The sequence below is a fragment of the Elephas maximus genome, chromosome 3 (genome assembly GCF_024166365.1).
Source record: "Elephas maximus indicus isolate mEleMax1 chromosome 3, mEleMax1 primary haplotype, whole genome shotgun sequence".
Classification (NCBI taxonomy): Eukaryota; Metazoa; Chordata; class Mammalia; order Proboscidea; family Elephantidae; genus Elephas; species Elephas maximus.
Genome location: NC_064821.1, coordinates 30,943,195 through 30,959,700, shown reverse-complemented (window position 1 = coordinate 30,959,700; position 16,506 = coordinate 30,943,195). Strand labels below are relative to the sequence as shown.

General features: G+C 45.2%; 1 protein-coding gene across 6 annotated transcripts in view; it reads left to right on the top strand.

Annotated features, from left to right (window-relative positions):
* LOC126072200 (zinc finger protein OZF-like) overlaps positions 1–7,739 on the top strand; it is a 50,019-nt gene extending 42,280 nt beyond the window's left edge. For all 6 annotated transcript variants that reach the window (XM_049877020.1, XM_049877014.1, XM_049877015.1 and 3 more), the window contains 2 exons: positions 3,593–3,743; positions 4,093–7,739. In XM_049877020.1, the coding sequence (XP_049732977.1) occupies positions 3,593–3,743; positions 4,093–5,434 (1,493 nt within the window). In that variant the 3' untranslated portion in view covers positions 5,435–7,739. The remainder of the gene's footprint in view (positions 1–3,592; positions 3,744–4,092) is intronic.
* Positions 7,740–16,506: the final 8,767 nt, after the last annotated feature.

Sequence of the window (16,506 nt, the reverse complement as noted above, 5' to 3'; positions counted from 1 at the left end):
GGAATATGTTGTTAAATAAGATAGGCTTATTCACTTGTCCTATGCTTACATATTCTGGCTCCCCCAAAAACATAAAGCTCCACGTAACTGACTTCTTATTTATCTTGTGTTTGAAAGCCTTCAGGCTCTCTAAGTATTATAAGTGTGAGCATTGGCTTCAGGGATCAGTTTTGGGCACAGGGAGATTTATGGTTTGTTACCTTGTAAAGAGCATTTCAAGATATATCCTGCAGTATGGCTGCTAACCAAAAGGTTGGCAGTTCAATTCCACGAGGTGCTTCTTGAAAACCCTATGGGGCGTTTCTACTCTGTCCTATAGCCTCGCTATGAGTTGGAATTGACTCAGTGGCAATGGGTTAAGTGGTTACAACACCGCAAGTGATAGGATAATATCCATACGCCTACAAGGAAGACCAGTAAATAAGACTATTATTCAAATTTATACACCAACTAGTAATGCCAAAGAGAAAGAAATTGAAGATTTTTACCAGCTTCTGCAGTCTGAAATTGATCAAACATGCAAGCAAAATGCGTTGATAATTACTGGTGATTGGAATGGGAAAGATCAGCAGTTGGAAAATATGGCCTTGGTGATAGAAACGATGCCAGAGATTGCATGGTAGAGTTTTGCAAGACCAAAAACCTGTTTGTTGCAAATACCTTTTTTCAGCAACATAAATGGTGACTATACACGTGGACCTCACCAGATGGAAAACACATGAATCAAATCAGCTATATCTGTGCAAAGAGACAGTGGAAAAGCTCAATATGTGATCAGTTAGAACAAAGCCAGGGGCTGACTGTGGAACAAACCATCAATTCCTCATATGCAAGCTCAAGCTGAAGAAAATTAAAACAATGCCGTGAAAACCAAAGTACAATCTTGAATACATCCCACCTGAATTCAGAGACCATCACAAAAATAGATTTGATATACTGAACACTAATCACTGAAAAGCAGTTGAGTTGTGGGATGATATCAAGGACATCATACATGAAGAAAGAAAAAGGCCATTAAAAAGATGGTAAAGAAAGAAAAGACCAAAATGAATGTCACAAGAGACTCTAAAACTTGTTCTTGAATGTAGAGTAGCTAAAGCAAAAGGAAGAAATGATGAGGTAAAAGAGTTGAACAGAAGATTTCAGAGGATGGCTCAAGACAAAGTAAAGTATTTGAAATGTGCAAATACCTGGAGTTAAAAAATCAGTGGGAAGAGCACGCTTGGCATTTCTAAAGCTGAAAGAACTGAAGAAGATAATCAAGCCTTGAATTACAATTTTGAAAGATTCTATGGGCAAAATATTGGTCGACACAGGAAGCATCAAAAGAAGATGGAGGGAATACAGAGAGTCACAGTACCAGAAAGAATTGGTCGACAGTCAGTTCAAGAGGTAGTACATGATCAAGAACTAATGGTATTGAAGGAAGAAGTCCAAGCTGCACTGAAGGCATTGGCGAAAAACAAGGCCAGTGTACACGACGTTGCTTGCTGAAAGTGAGGAGGACTTGAAGCACTTACTCTGTAAGATGAAAGACTACAGCGTGCAGTATGGATTACACCTCAATGTAAAGAAATGAAAAATCCTCACAACTGGACCAATGAGCAACATAATGACAGTGATGAAGAAAGTATTGAAGTTGTCAAGGATTTCATTTTACTTGGACTCACAGTCAGTGCCCATGGAAACAGCAGTTAGGAAATCAAGTGACATTTTGCATTGGGCAAATCTGCTACAAAAGATCTCTTTAAAGTGTTACAAAGGAAAGATGTCACTTTGAGGACTAAGGCAAATCTAACTCAAGCCATGATATTTTCAGGAACCTCATATTCACGTGAAGGCTGGACAATGAATAGGGAATACTGAAGAAGACTTGAAGCCTTTGAATTATGGTGTTGGTGAAGAATAGTGAATATACCATGGACTACCAGAAGAACGAACAAGTCTGTTTTGGAAGAAATACAGCCAGAGTGCTCCTTGGAAGAGAAGATGGGGAGACTTCGTCTCAAGTACTTTGGATATGTTGTCAGGAGGGACCAGTCCCTGGAGAAGGAGATTATGCTTGGTAGAGGTTGTACGAAAAAGAGGAAGACTCTCAATGAGATGGATTGACACAGTAACTGCAAAAACGGGCTTAAACATAGTAATGATTGTGAGAATGGTGCAGGACCAGGCAGTGTTGTGTTCTGTTGTACATAGGGTCACTATGAGTCGAAACTGACTCGACAGCACCTAACAACAAGTAATACCTTGTAGAAAGTCTCACTGTGTTTATTTCAAGTTTGACATGATTATTTTGCTGCGTGGAAACTCAGACCTGCTCATCTCCCAAAACTCTGAAAACAAAAGTATTGGCTAAGTTACAGGGAAATGTTCATTGCTCTTTACTTTCTTCCTTCGTTGTTATTGTTTGAATGATGTCCCCCCAAAACATGTTTTGTAAGTTCTAACACCTATATTTTGGAGGAAGGAGCCATGGTGGTGCAGTGGTTAGAGTGCTCAGCTGCTAAGTAAAAGTTTGATGGTCCGAACCCATCAGCCACTCCACAGGAGAGAGATGTAGCAGTCTGTTTCCGTAAAGATTTATAGCCTTGGGAACCCTATGTGGCAGTTGGACTGTATCCTACATGATTACTATGAGTCAGAATCCACTTGATGGCAGTGGGATACTTTGGAAGCAATCCAATTTGGGAATAGGGTTTTTTGTGTTATGTTAATGAGAACATATGAGGGTAGGGTGTGTCTTAAGCCAATCACTTTCAATATATAAAATGAACAGATTAGGTAGGCACAGAAGCAAGCAATCACAAACAGAGAAGGATTGATGCCAAGTGGAGGTCACCAAGGAACACAGGAAGAGAAGCTGAAAAAGACAGGGATTTTCTCCCAGAGTGGACAGAGAGAGCCATACCCTAGATTTGGTTTCCTGAATTTGGACTTTTACCTGTCTAAACTGTGAGAAAATAAATTTCAGTTTCTTAAAGCCACCCACTTGGGATATTTCTGTTTTAGCACCAGTAAGAAACTAAGATATGCATGATTTGCCTTTCTGCATGAGCCCCATGTCAGCTACATGCATTTATTGTTGTAGAGATATAAGAGAAAGATCTGAGGAGAGAGAAGGTAGGACTCATCCAGGCCATTGTGTCAGAGCACCAGGAAGGGTAGAATCCTTGGAAGTACCAGCCCTGCATAGAGGGAATTAGATTTGAATAAATAAATGAAAAAAGTCTCTTTGGGGTTGAGGAGACCGAACCACTCAGATAACTGATCTTCCTTTTATGAATTCCATCAGTTCTCTCACACCTGTTTTCCTGGTGAAATAGCTTCCCCTTTTCATTTTGTAACATTACATATGCATGCCCATTGTGTCCAGTATTTTTTTACTTTGTTCTCCTAATTACATCCTACTCATGTCACCCTTACTCTTAATTTTTAAGGAAGTATTTTCTAGTAAATTGCTTTTAGACCGTTTCTGAAGTCCTGAAATAGCCAAAAGGCCCCAAGTTTTTCTTTGTTCACAGCTGCCTTTTTCCTCCTGATAATTCCTTTCCTTTTTGTTTCATATTGTGACTCTCAATCATTTGGTCAGTCTCTCGAAACCTTAATGATGGAAAAAAGTTATCCAGTGAACAAGTAATAGTACGATTAATGAAGAATGGCACATGGCCCTCCTTGTTAAGAGAAATCTGTGAATTCCAGGGCATTGAAGACAAGCATAACAACCAGGAGAGACATGTGAGGTGAGTTTCAATAAAACAATAGAGAGTACTGCCTCAGGAGAGAGACTTAAGTTGTCATGACATTAAGATATATATAAATAAATACCTCTAAAATTGTGTATTCACAGAATTTTTAAACTACGATGTTTTCATAACATCAAATCTGATATTGAGTGTTTGAAACATATTTCCCTTGTGCACAATTTTCAGAAAGCATATTTTTGAAATGCTGAGCGTAATGGCATCATCTCTGAAAGGTGATCTCAACTATGAAACATGAGGCAACTCAGCAAAAAACATATTGACTTTGTTTAATAATGGTGAAATGTAACAAATTTATTTCCAACATCATGCTGTCTATTTTTAACAGGAGCCATATTTTAGAGAAGCTCCATGAAAGTAATGAAAGCATTCAGTATGGAAACACCTTCAGCTGGATTCCAGATATGACCGAGTTTATGAAAACTCCTCCTCAAGTAAATCTTGTTGAATGCTGTGAGTGTGAAAAATTCGTGGATCATTCATCACTTAAGTATCATACTAGATCTTACACTGGATGCAGTATGTATCAGTGTAAGAAATGTGGAGAATGCTGCAGCTGTCCTTCTCATCCAACCATTCCTATGAGAACTCTTATTGTAGAGAAACCCTTTAAGTGTAAGGTATTTGGGGAAGGCTTCACTGGTATCTCAGCTCTTAAGAATCATGTGACAACACTTACTGGAAAGAAACCCTATGAATGTAATGAATCTGGTAGTTCTTTATACTTTGGCACAAATATGAGAGGTCATAAGTGTAAATGTAAAAAATGTTGGAAAGCCTACACTCATCTCTCATCCCTTACTTTACATAAAAAAATTAATAGTAGAGATAAGCCTTATGAGTGTATGGAATGTGAGAAAGCCTCATCTGTCATTGAACACATAAGACAACATGATGAAGAGAGAATTTATGAATGTAAGGAGTGTGGGAAAGCCTTTAGTCAGTCATCACACCTCATTACACATGTAAGAATTCACAGTGGAGAGAGGCCTTATGAATGTAAGGAATGTGGGAAAGCCTTTAGTCGTTCCTCATTCCTCACTGAACACATAAGAACTCACAGTGGAGAGAGACCTTATGAATGTAAGGAATGTGGAAAAGCTTTTAGTCGGTCCTCATATCTCATTAACCACATAAGAACTCACAATGGGGAGCGGCCTTATAAATGTAAAGAATGTGGGAAAGCCTTTAGTCAGTTCTCAATCCTCTCTAGACATACAAGAATTCACAGTGGAGAGAGGCCTTATGAATGTAAGGAATGTGGGAAAGCCTTTAGTCATTCCTCAACCCTCACTAAACATGTAAGAATTCATAGTGGAGAGAGGCCTTATGTATGTAAGGAATGTGGAAAAGCCTTTAGTTGTGCCTCATCCCTCACTATACATACAAGAACTCACAGTGGAGAAAAGCCTTATGAATGTAAGGAGTGTGGGAAAGTCTTTAGTCGTTCCTCATCCCTCACTGAACATATAAGAACTCACAGTGGAGAGAGGCCTTACAAATGTAAAGAATGTGGGAAAGCCTTTAGTCAGTCCTCATCCCTTACTAAACATATAAGAACTCACAGTGGAGAGAGGCCTTATGACTGTAAGGAATGTGGGAAAGTCTTCAGTAATTCCTCATACCTCACTTTTCACTTAAGAAGTCACACAGGACAAAAGCCTTTGTAACAAGAGCAGGGAAAGGCTTCAGTCAGTTCTCATCTCTCACTACACATAGTACTCACAATGGAGAATGACCTTATGAATGTGAGCAATATGAGAAAGCCATTTGTTCTTTCTCATCTTTCAGTAAACATAAAAGCTCATGGTGGACAGGGGGCTTATGAGTGGAGGGAATGTGGAAAAGTCTCTGATTACTCCTTCCTCTCTAAATACAGTGACTCAAAGTGGAGAGGTTTGTTAGAAATGTGAGGAATATGGAAAAGTCTGGTATCTCTCATCCTTTGGAACACATGTGAGTAGGCATACTGGAGAGAATATACAGTCATTGTTCCAGAAACCCCCACAGATACCAAAATCCATGGATGCTCAAGTCCCTTACATAAGATGGTGTAGTATTTGCATATAACCTAAGCACATCTTCCCATATACTTTAAATCATCTCTGGATTACTTATAATACCTAATATAATGTGGAGCTCTGGTGGTGCAGTGGTTAAGGAGCTCAGCTGTTAACCAAAAGATTGGCAATTTGAATCCATCAGCCGCTACTTGGAAACCCTATGGGTTGACTCAACAGCAGTGGGCTTGGATTTTCTTTTTTGGGGGGAGAATATAATGTAAATGCTATGTAAATAGTTGTTTCACTGTATTGTCAAGAGATATCATACTTTATGCCACCTCTTAGCATTTGAGAGACTGCTTTGACCACTTAATTGCTTTTTAGGATCCATTTTTTCATAGAAATGAAGGGTGCACAAAATACAAATAGCACAGGAATGAGACACAAGGTGAACAATGCTCAAACAACAAGTGCTGGAAAGAGGCTGAGGTTCTGTTAAATGACGGGAGGCTGGAAACCCTGGTGGTGTAGTGCTAAGAGTTATGGCTGCTAACCAAAAGGTCAGCAGTTTGCACGCAACAGGCGCTCCTTGGAAACTCTATGGGGAAGGTCTGCTCTGTCCTATAGGCTCACTATGAGTCGGAATTGACTCGACGGCAACGGATTTGGTTTTGGTTTTTATACAGCAGGCCATGCCTACCTGTCATTTCATTTGTGTGGGTTCATCGTAGTGCTTGGCTTGCAGCAAATTCAAGTTCCACTTTTTGGAACTGTCTTTTTTTCCGAGCATTTTTGATCCATAGTTTATTGAACCCAGATTTGCCCTTGGATATGGAGGGCCAATTGTATGTGTAAGTGGTTTTGGATAGCTTTCATTCTGTATCTTTTCACAAACCTAATAGAAAATACATGGCAGAGGAACTATGTAACTGTAAGGAATGTGAAATTTTCTCCCCATTCTTTGAAAGACATTTGAATTCATGCATATGGAAAAGCTTTCCCTAATTAACCCTACTGACCATGTAAGAAGTTACACTAAAGAGACCTAGGAACATCTGCATGTCTTTTTCCATGTTGAATATTACACTGTGGATTCAGCCTACAAATGTAAAAGATAATGAAAGCTTTTTCAGGACACTGTGAGGTGATAAATCACCTCGCAGTAAACAATTTGGCCTTTTTCTGGGTTCCTGAGCCTAATGCGTGTGGGATAGCCAGACCAGAGGGCAGTGAGACCTCCATGAGGTGAGGTCAGTGAAGGCTTTGGAACACAGAGGTTCATTGAGCTTCCTGGTTGGTGCAAGATATCCATGCATATGGGAAGGTAGTGCATCTCTGGGGACTTTCCCAGTCCGTGCCCTAGGCACCTCTTCGTTGGTGTATTTTGTACTGTATTAAAGCTGTTATTGCAGGCATGGTACTCTCCATCAGGTCTGTGAGTTGTTCTAGTGTATAATGAAATGCAGAGAAATTGGTAGGGCCCAACTTGTCAGAAGTGGAAGGAGTTGGCATTGGCCTTTTTGGTAGTCTGAGTGCTGACGTATCCCCACTTAGCTAGGGTCAGTGAGAAATTGTGACATATGGGTACCTGGATTCAGAACTGAACAGGAAGGGGAAGTCTTAGATTTCCCCAGGATTCAGTTGGCATGTAGAGTAGGATTTGTAGTCCACCACACATTGGCATCTGGGGTGAGATATGTCATTCTCCCTAGAACACAGATATGTATGAGAGCTCACACACTGGAAAGATGCTGTGATTCTAAGCATTGTGAGAATGCCTTCAATCACATCATTTTCCTCTTTGTGCACAAGGAAATTTCAGCCAGGGGAAGAATTTTATCGAAGTTACAAACGTGGAGTGTACACTGCCTTATCCCTATGTGCATTCATTTCCACTTTGTATTTTCTGATGTAAACATTAAGATGGTAAATATCATTCTAAGTACTCTTGTGATTCTAGGGCATAAATTTCCATAAGTAGTATTTGCATTTTGACTGATTTATGTAAAAGTTATCTTAATTAGAATGTCTCATCAATACATGGGTGTTTTGAAGTGTGTTTTCTTTGTATCAACTGTCAAGCTTTAGCATTTTTTTTTTTTTTTTAGATTATACACCACATTGTGGAAAAATTGATTTTAACTAAAAAGTGTATGGGAAAGCAAATATTACTTAAAATCTCACCGGTCTTGGAATTTTAGAATTTCATTTTAGCCTTCCTTATATGCTGTGAGTCGGAATCGCACTGACGGCAGGGGGTTTGGTTTTTTTGGTATATGCAAAGCAGTGTTTTTAACAGAATCAGGATTGTACTGTATGTTCATTGTTGTAGTGGATATGTTTTGTGTTGCATCTCATTTATTCTTCCCAACTACTGTCATGATCCCTGGTTTACTGATGAGGAAACTGCAAAGAATGTTTTAAACCAAAATCATCCCACGGAAGTCCCTCTCTCAGGTAGGGTTGTGAGAAGCAGGGTTTGCCTGGAAGGACAGCTCATTTTCGGGCCCAATGCGATGGTGGGCCCACATTCAGCCCCAACCTGACCTAGCTGCAGTGGAGCTGTCCTCACAGGCCCAGAGCCTGTGCTCACTGACTGAGCCTTGGTTTTGTGATTCTGTCCATCCAAGGGTGTGCCCGAGGCGGGGAGATAAGGCTGCGTTTTATGGATTCCACTTGGTGTGCATACCCACTGCAGGGCCTAGAGAAGATGGGAGCCCAGCGAGGGTTACTGCATTAGTGGGGACAACGCAGAGGGGCTTTTGAGCCTGCAGTTTATCCAGCGCCACTCTGCCCCATGCTGAATTGGAAGCTGCCTCACTGACTCTTCATGTAAGAGGCCTGGGAAATGGTGGCCACAGTTAGTAGAAGCCTTCAAATTAGACCTTCCCTTGACCCAGCAGTTCCCCTTGTAGGATCATCCTGTGGAAATCCTCGGGCATGATGGTACTATTGTAGTAATATTGGAAACCCTGAAAATCATCTTCCACCAGGAAGGGAGTTGATAGATTAACACCTGGCCAGACACCAGAATTCTGAGCTGCCACTAAATGACTTTTTTCAGAAAAGTTTGCATCACAGAGGAGGCAGTGGTGGCATAATGTCATGTGAAAGGGAGGATGTAAAACAGTGTGTACGTGATGATGGCAGTTTGTCAAACATTTACTTATACATGTACATTTTATAAAGGCGGACAGACCAACATGCAGAGACGCTCCATCCTAGAATGTTAACAGGGATTGTCCCCTAAAGGTAAGATTATAAGTGATTTCATTTCTCATTTTGCTTCTCTGTAATTTCCAATTTTCTTACAGTCATTGTTCATTGCTTATGAAATCTTTTAAACTTACGTTTAAAATATAAAAATACTACTTGTCTTTTGGGATGTACAGTTAATATAACTTGACAAGTGCATTCAGTATTAAAATCAGCAACCCAGTGAAAGTACAGAACAGTACTGCTCTTCCCTCCAAAACCCTCCCTCATGCTGCCCCTTTTTAGTCAGGCTGTCTCCTGACTGTGAATCCCTGGCAACTGTCTGTACATTATTGCACTGTGTGGACTGTTGATTCTGGCTCCTTTGACTTAGCATAATTCATTTGGGAGCCATCCACGTTGATGACTACGTCAATTGTTCCTCCTTATTCTGGGTCATATTCCGTGATACAGGCATACCACAGTTGCTGTATTCACCATTTCAAGGACATGTGGGTTTCTAGTTAATATAAACCGTCCTACAGAGGTTTTGGAGCCCTGGTGGCATAGTGATTAAAAGCTGGGCTGCAAACAAAAAGGTGATAGTTCGAATCCACCAGCCGCTCCTTAAAAATCCTATGGGGCAGTTCTGCTTTGTCCTATAGAGTCACTATGAGTTGGAGTTGACTTGACGGCAGTGGGCTTGAGGGGCACAGGCTTTATATGTACAGAGACAGGGACCCTTGTGGCTCTGCATCTCCAGGGCCAGCAGGACTGCTGGCACTAATGTCTGAAGGCAGAACCTGCCATGTCTGGGGAAGAAGTGGAGGGTGCAATGGGTATGAGGCATGGCTGGTTGGGCTGTGGCTGCTGCACAGGAAGTTGCTCCAGGTCTTAAATCTGTCCCGGGTGTGCTCTTGCCTGGGGCCTGTCGAACCCACCTGAGCTCAGGAGTCCCGTCTGCCCAGGGCTCTCGTTTCTCCTGCATCATCGCATCAGAGATCAGCCACTCCATACTCCACTGTACAGATGAGAAACAGGCAGGGGTCATATTCCCTGTACCATCCCACAGACAGAGGGGTGGATAGGTCTGTACCCCACGGAACTCTGAGCTCCTGGGGGACAGGGACTGCTCCTGATTTATTTCTGCATCCCTATGCCTGGAACAAAATGCTGAATGATGAGTGAATTATTGGATGAAGGAATGACTGCAGCTCCACAGGCAGGGCGTGAGTCCTCTGTCGTTGCTGTCACTGCTCTCTGCTGGGTCTGTCATGATCATTGTCTAGGTCTCCCTATCAGACTGATCCAACTCAGTGGCTCCCCTGAAGCCCAGCGCCTGCACACTATCAGGGCACAGTATGGCTGTGTGAATGAGGTTGATGGCTCTGACAAGATCCTCAGTGAGGCTGGGGAGGCCGTGGCTTCCATCTTCCTCCCTGCCCCTGTGAATGGTGATAGCTGAGTTGGCCACATTTCACAATTTTGCATTCTCTGTCCACCACCAAGGTCAGTGCTGTCAGCCTCAGTCGGTTGATCTGTGATGTTCTGACCTTTCTGCCCTACCTCTCGTTATTCTAAGCAGTTCAGAGATGAAAACCACGCAGGAGAGGTGGTGGGAGAGAATGAGGCTTTCTTTCAAAGGTGTTGTAGGGGTGAGGATGCTGAGTCAAAGGCCAGGCAGGGCTGACCAAGGCCTTCTAGGCAAACGTTGATGGTCCCTGAGAGGCAGCTCCACAGCTGGTCAGAGTGACTGCAGAGAGCCTACCCTGCTCTGTGCCCTGGGCTCAGGAACTCGGGGACATGGGGAGGGGGCTCAGGGAGGCATCCCTCCATCATCCCCTTCCAGAACCTTCAAGTGCCCCGGGATCTAGCAGTATCTACAATAAGCCCAAGTGCTCAGTTTGGGGGTTTCTTGAATCTCCTTAGTATGCCTTGCACGGTCTTTTAGCTGCATGGCTTTGGGCATGTCACTGAACAGGGTCTGGCCCTGTTTTCTCATATGCAAAAACGAACAGTAATTGTGAATCACACCATCCTCACAGTGTTCCTGGAAGGATTCAATAAAATCACAAGTGCACGGCTCACTGCAGGGAAGCAGTCAGTGCTGGATTCATTATCATTGCTCACTAATCCCTCTACTCATTCGACAGATGTTCGTTGAGCCTGTTAACACCCTTTGAAACACTGGAACAAATTAGAGTGTTTACAAATCAATATATTAATATAAATTAAAATTGAATTCTCTGAAGTGATAGTCAATTTCCTGCTCACTGTCACCACCACCAGGAGGCCAGCCGGGCCTCAGCAGGCCAGGTTGGGTCCCATCACCTGGGCTTGACTCTTTGCAGGCCCTGAGCCCGGGAGGGTGAGGGCCTGGTTTGTCCTGCCCCATCCCCAGGCCTGGCCAGAGCAAGCTCTTAGCTTTTTTGCTGAGAGGAGGAATGAAGCAGGAGGCAGCAGGTTTGGCTTGAGGGGGCAGGAGGCAGGGCCACCACAGTGGGGTTGTTAGACCTTGGCAGTACCCCTGAGGCCAGGAGCCCCAGTGTGTGCCTGCTGCTGCTTCTGCTACTGTGTTCTTGGACCAGAGGGGGGTTTCCCTGAGCTCTGGGCCAACCCAGACCACACTGGGCCCCTTAGCCCAAAGGTCCCCCAAAGGGGGTGAGTTTGGTTTCTGTCCTGGCCTCATGTTGAGGACTCCTTTTTTCCTGGAGCACCTGCGCTAGCTATTTCTCTTCATGGGCTCACCTCCCAGCACTTTGGGACTTCTGTGCACAGGGACCGATTGAGTACAAATGGAAAGGTCCTTCACCAAGAGCTGGGGTCATGGCTGAGGGAGACCCTTTGTTCCCCAGGGCTGCGGTGTGGGAGATGAGGTTGGTACCCCTAGTGCCTGTTGTACCCTTAGCCCTACATCCGTCCTGCCCAAGTGTGTTCAGGCAGTGCCGGAAACACTCTCGCAGGTTTGCCATGACGAGGTCACTGCATCTGTGCAGCTGGAACAGAAGGGCCTTTAATGCTCGCTCCGCCTGCCCGAAGCCTGAGCTGCGGCCCCGCGTGTCATCAACACTGTCGCCAGGCAGCTGCAACTCTGCATCATGGACTTGGGACTCCAGACTGTCCAAGCTCCAGTCAAGAGTTCTGAGTTCACCCCATCACCTTCTAGATGGGGAAACTGAGGCCCTCCATAGAGTCTCCTCCCCAGCGATGTTTGACCTTGGTGGCAGCTTTTCTCCATCTCTGCCCGCTTCCTGGCCACCTTTGTTCCTCCCTTTGGCCCCCAGGATCATCCAGCCTACCTTCCTGTTGTCCCTCCTAACTTCAGATCAAACATAGGAAGTTGAAATGTGTCCCCGTCCTGTGGGGGCTGCTGCTCAGCCCGCCCTCGTTTTTCCGACTTGATCTGCAGAGGACGTGGATCCTGAGCCTGTGCTGTGGTTCCATGGAGAAGGCCGTTCAGGATCAGGAACGAGAATGCGGCAGTGAGAAATGAGGGTGACACTGGGGTGGGGCACCCGCAGTGACAGGGTGGGATCCATTTTTGGAGGGTGGGATAATGAAGGTGACCAGAGGGTGTCAGCAAGGCCTGCCCGAGGCAGCTGCAGTGTCAGGTTTCTGGCCGAGAGGAGTGGGCAGAACGTCCTCAGGATCTTGTGGGACACGGCCACGGGGTTTATTGCTGTTTGCGCACGTCTGCTGCAGGTGTTCTCAGCGAGACTTCACATCGATTGGACCCTTTCATAGTTGGAAAAATTGAGGCCCACACCGACAGGGCCTGTCCAAGATAAATACACACACACACAGAGAGTGGCCTGTCCAAGATAGACACACACACACACAGTGGGCTCTTGAAGACAAGGACTTCATCTTTTTCATTTCTAGGTGCCTATAAAAAAAAAAAAAAAATTTTTTTTTTTTTTTTTTTTAATCTATGACACTGATTTCTTTTTCCAGACTCGTGTCCCTCTTCTGCCCACAGAGCCCACCAGGCCTGTCTTTTCCCCTCTCCATGCCTACCCACTCAGTGCCACTTCTTGGGGGCTTGCTCTCCCCAGACACCCCTGCAGCGTTCCCCTGACCTACAGATGTGCAGCTTCTAGTCCATGCTCATCAACAAGCTCTTCCCTCCCTGCTCAGTCTCTTCCCTGGCATCAGGTCCACCTTCCCTAGGGTCCTCTGTGACCCACTCCCCACAGCCCTCTCCAGCCTAGGCTCCTGCCCATCTCAGCCTATCCCCTGTGGCCGTGTCTTCTGCTGGTCTTCTTGTTGACCTCATGGCCTCGGCATCCTCCCATCTGTGGAAATCCTACTCATCCTTCCAGACTCAGATCCAGTGTCTCTGTCATCACCTCCTCCGGGCTCCAGAGCCTCTGCATGTCCCTCTGCTATATCCATTCCTGGTGTCATCAGGAGTCATAAATGTATGAAGACCCCGCTGCATCTCCCATGGGAATCTCCTGGGAGGGGGCGGGAAGGGAGACGTGACCCTTCCTGGGTGCACAATGCTCCCTTTGTCTCAATCTCCCGAACAACCTCACAGGGTGGTTCTTTCTGTGAGTCCTATGTGTCAGATAAGGACGCTGGGATTCACTGAGGTCACTCAGCCCCTAAATGGTGGGCCTGGGCAGGGACGTAGTGAGGGTAACGAACGTGAGAGGCTATCTCTAAATTGTGCCCCGCCCCAGTTTGAGTGCCCAGGAGCAATCTCTAAATTGCACCCCTCCTAATTTCAAGATGAATACACGTTCATGGGGTGACATGACAGTGGAAACACCTTCCCCCCCTTGTCCAGCTGCCTCAGGTGCCTTTCATATTTGTGGTGCCTCGGAATGTCATTCCACACCTCATCTGGCCTCCCCTTGGACTTGTGCCCAGGGAACAGGGTGTGCTCCTCTGTCCCCTCACCCTCTATGCCTCTGTTCATGGGTGTGTCTGGCCCGAAATTTCTTGCTCCTTATCATTTTCTCCCATTACACCCTGGAGTCATCACGTCCACCCCAGATCGAGAAGAACAAGCGTCATTTGATTCCATGAATGTGCGACTTCTCCCAGACACCCTCCATCTCTGTTCCCATGTTTGGCACAGTGGGAGTCCCCTGTCCCTCAGCCCTGTCTCAGCCCGGCTGAGTTTTTCTACTGGGGGACCCGAGGAGGTAGTCACTGGAGTCTGTATGGGTTTGTGCCATAAGAACTTGATGCCCTCTTTGCAAGATGGCTCTCTTTGGTGAGTGTCCCACCAGGACTGGGAAGCTTCCCCTTCTCCCCAGCTTCAGGTGCAGAGGGAGAGACCTGCTTTGGTGCTTATCACAGAATGGAGAACAGGAATCTTTAAAGCTCTGTTGGTAATGATGAGGCTGGTGTGCATTTTATTTATATAAACAGCACCTATTGATTCCACTACTCAGTGCTACAGAAATCCTCACCTGCCCTTGACCCTGGTCCCAAGTTCCTAGCTCCCTCCACTGGAGAGAGCACCTTCTTTCTCGGGTCTTCATTGACATCATTGGCAATATCAATTCCATCCCCCAAAAGGGAAGTTAACTATGAGGCTGGCAAAAGGTTAGTGGACCTTGGTGTTGCCTCCCCAGGTGACTATGGGGTCTACTTCCCAGTAGGCCTCCCTCCAACTGCCCCTTTTCCTTCTTTCCACGAGTTTTGGAGCTGCAGCTTTTACTTTTAAAAAAAATTTCTGAGGACTGGACTAAGATGGCTGACTAGGCAGAACCTTCCACTAAACCCTCTTGGAACAGACTGGAAAAAACAAATGATGACATACGTGGCAATCTACGAACCCTGATCAAACACAGAGCTAAGGAATCAACCCTAGTGATGGGAGCGAGAGACCATGCTGAAGCAATGACTAGTTCCAGAGCCTGGTGCACAGCACCTCAGCCCTGATCCCTTGGTGCTGTGCTTTGGCATAAGTGTGGTGGGCTGATGGTGACTTCCTGAGACAAGGCAAGCACGGGATGCAGCCCTGACCCCCTGGAGCAGTCTCAGAGGGGACCCAGCCAGCGCACACAGGCTACACACCAACCTGACAGAGGAGCAAGGGACCGCATAGAAGCAGCAACTAGTTCCAGAGTCTGGCGCGCAGCACCCCAACCCTGATTCTTTGGTGCTGTGCTATGGTGCCAGTGCAGTGGGGCTGATGGTTGCTTCCTGAGACAAGGCAAACATGGGATACAGCCTTACCCACTGGGGCAATCTCAGAGGGGACCCAGGGACCTAGCCAGGGGACACAGGCTACACACTCCTCTGGAATCTCAGATACAACAGCTCTCCCCACATAAGACAAGTGGTTTTGTCTACCATATACTCTTTCCTATCTGATCCCACCCCTCCCTCCCCTTCAGCTTTATTAACATTCGAATTTCCTGGACCAGAGATAGATGTGCCCTGCTTTTTTCTGACCATTCTGGCCTGGGAAAAGCAGCAATTAACAACCAAGAAAGTCAAACCCAGTGTCATCCGGCAAGTCGATTCCGACTCTTAGCAACCCTAAAAATCATGGGGAAAATCCTTTCCTGACTTCTCTAAACTGGAAGATCAGAAAAGAAGCTCGAATCCAGGCATAAGAGAGCCAGTCTTTGGCTTTCACCCCTACCTGGAACCAGGTGGCTATTATAATGCAAAGGCAATTCTGATAGAGATCTGACTGTAATTGTTTCAGCTGAGCAGTAGAGGTAGGTTTTGGAGGTCTGGTACTGCTCTGCGTATTAAACAGAGTCCTGACTGACCCACACCAGGCAACTGAGGGCTGAGGCTCGATCCACACCACCTAGCCACCTGTGAAAGGGGTCTGAGGTTAGTGGTACCTACCAGTCTTTACAGGTACAACATTGGATGCCTAAGGTACAGCTGCAGAGCCCACCAACCAGAGTGCTCTAGAGAACAGAGACGTTCCTTCCTCACTGGCACTTGGGGGAAGGCTGTCAGCACCCTGCCCTCCTCAGAGGGTGACCCCCTTACACTACCAGAATTGGTGCATACAGTCATCACCACTACTACCCTAAGATAGTAGGTGAGAGCCTACACCACACACCAAGTGACCAACCATCAGGACACCTGAGCTGACTCATATACCTGGTAACAACTCTAACCATCTGGTAACAGGACATAAGTGCTACAAAGGCTCCAACAATCAAGTTAGTGCACTATAATAGCACATCTGGGTATATTGAAACAAAGAAAAACAAGATAAGACTCAGTGAGTGAATATAAAATAAATTATAACTTCTAGATGACTGGGAGACAGCAGTCAATATCAAGTCACATAAAGAAGCAGACCATGATTGCTCCTACAAACCCCCCCAAACAGAGAGCCAAGATCTTTCCTGGATAAAGATATATTCCTGGAACTGCCAGATGTAGAATACAACAGACTAATATACAGAACACTTCAAGACATCAGGGACGACATCAGAAATGAAATAAAGCAATGTACAGAAAAAGCCAAGGAACACACAGATAAAGTAGTTGAAGAAATTAAAAAGATTATTCAAGAACATAATGGAAACCTTAATAAGCTACAAGAATCCATA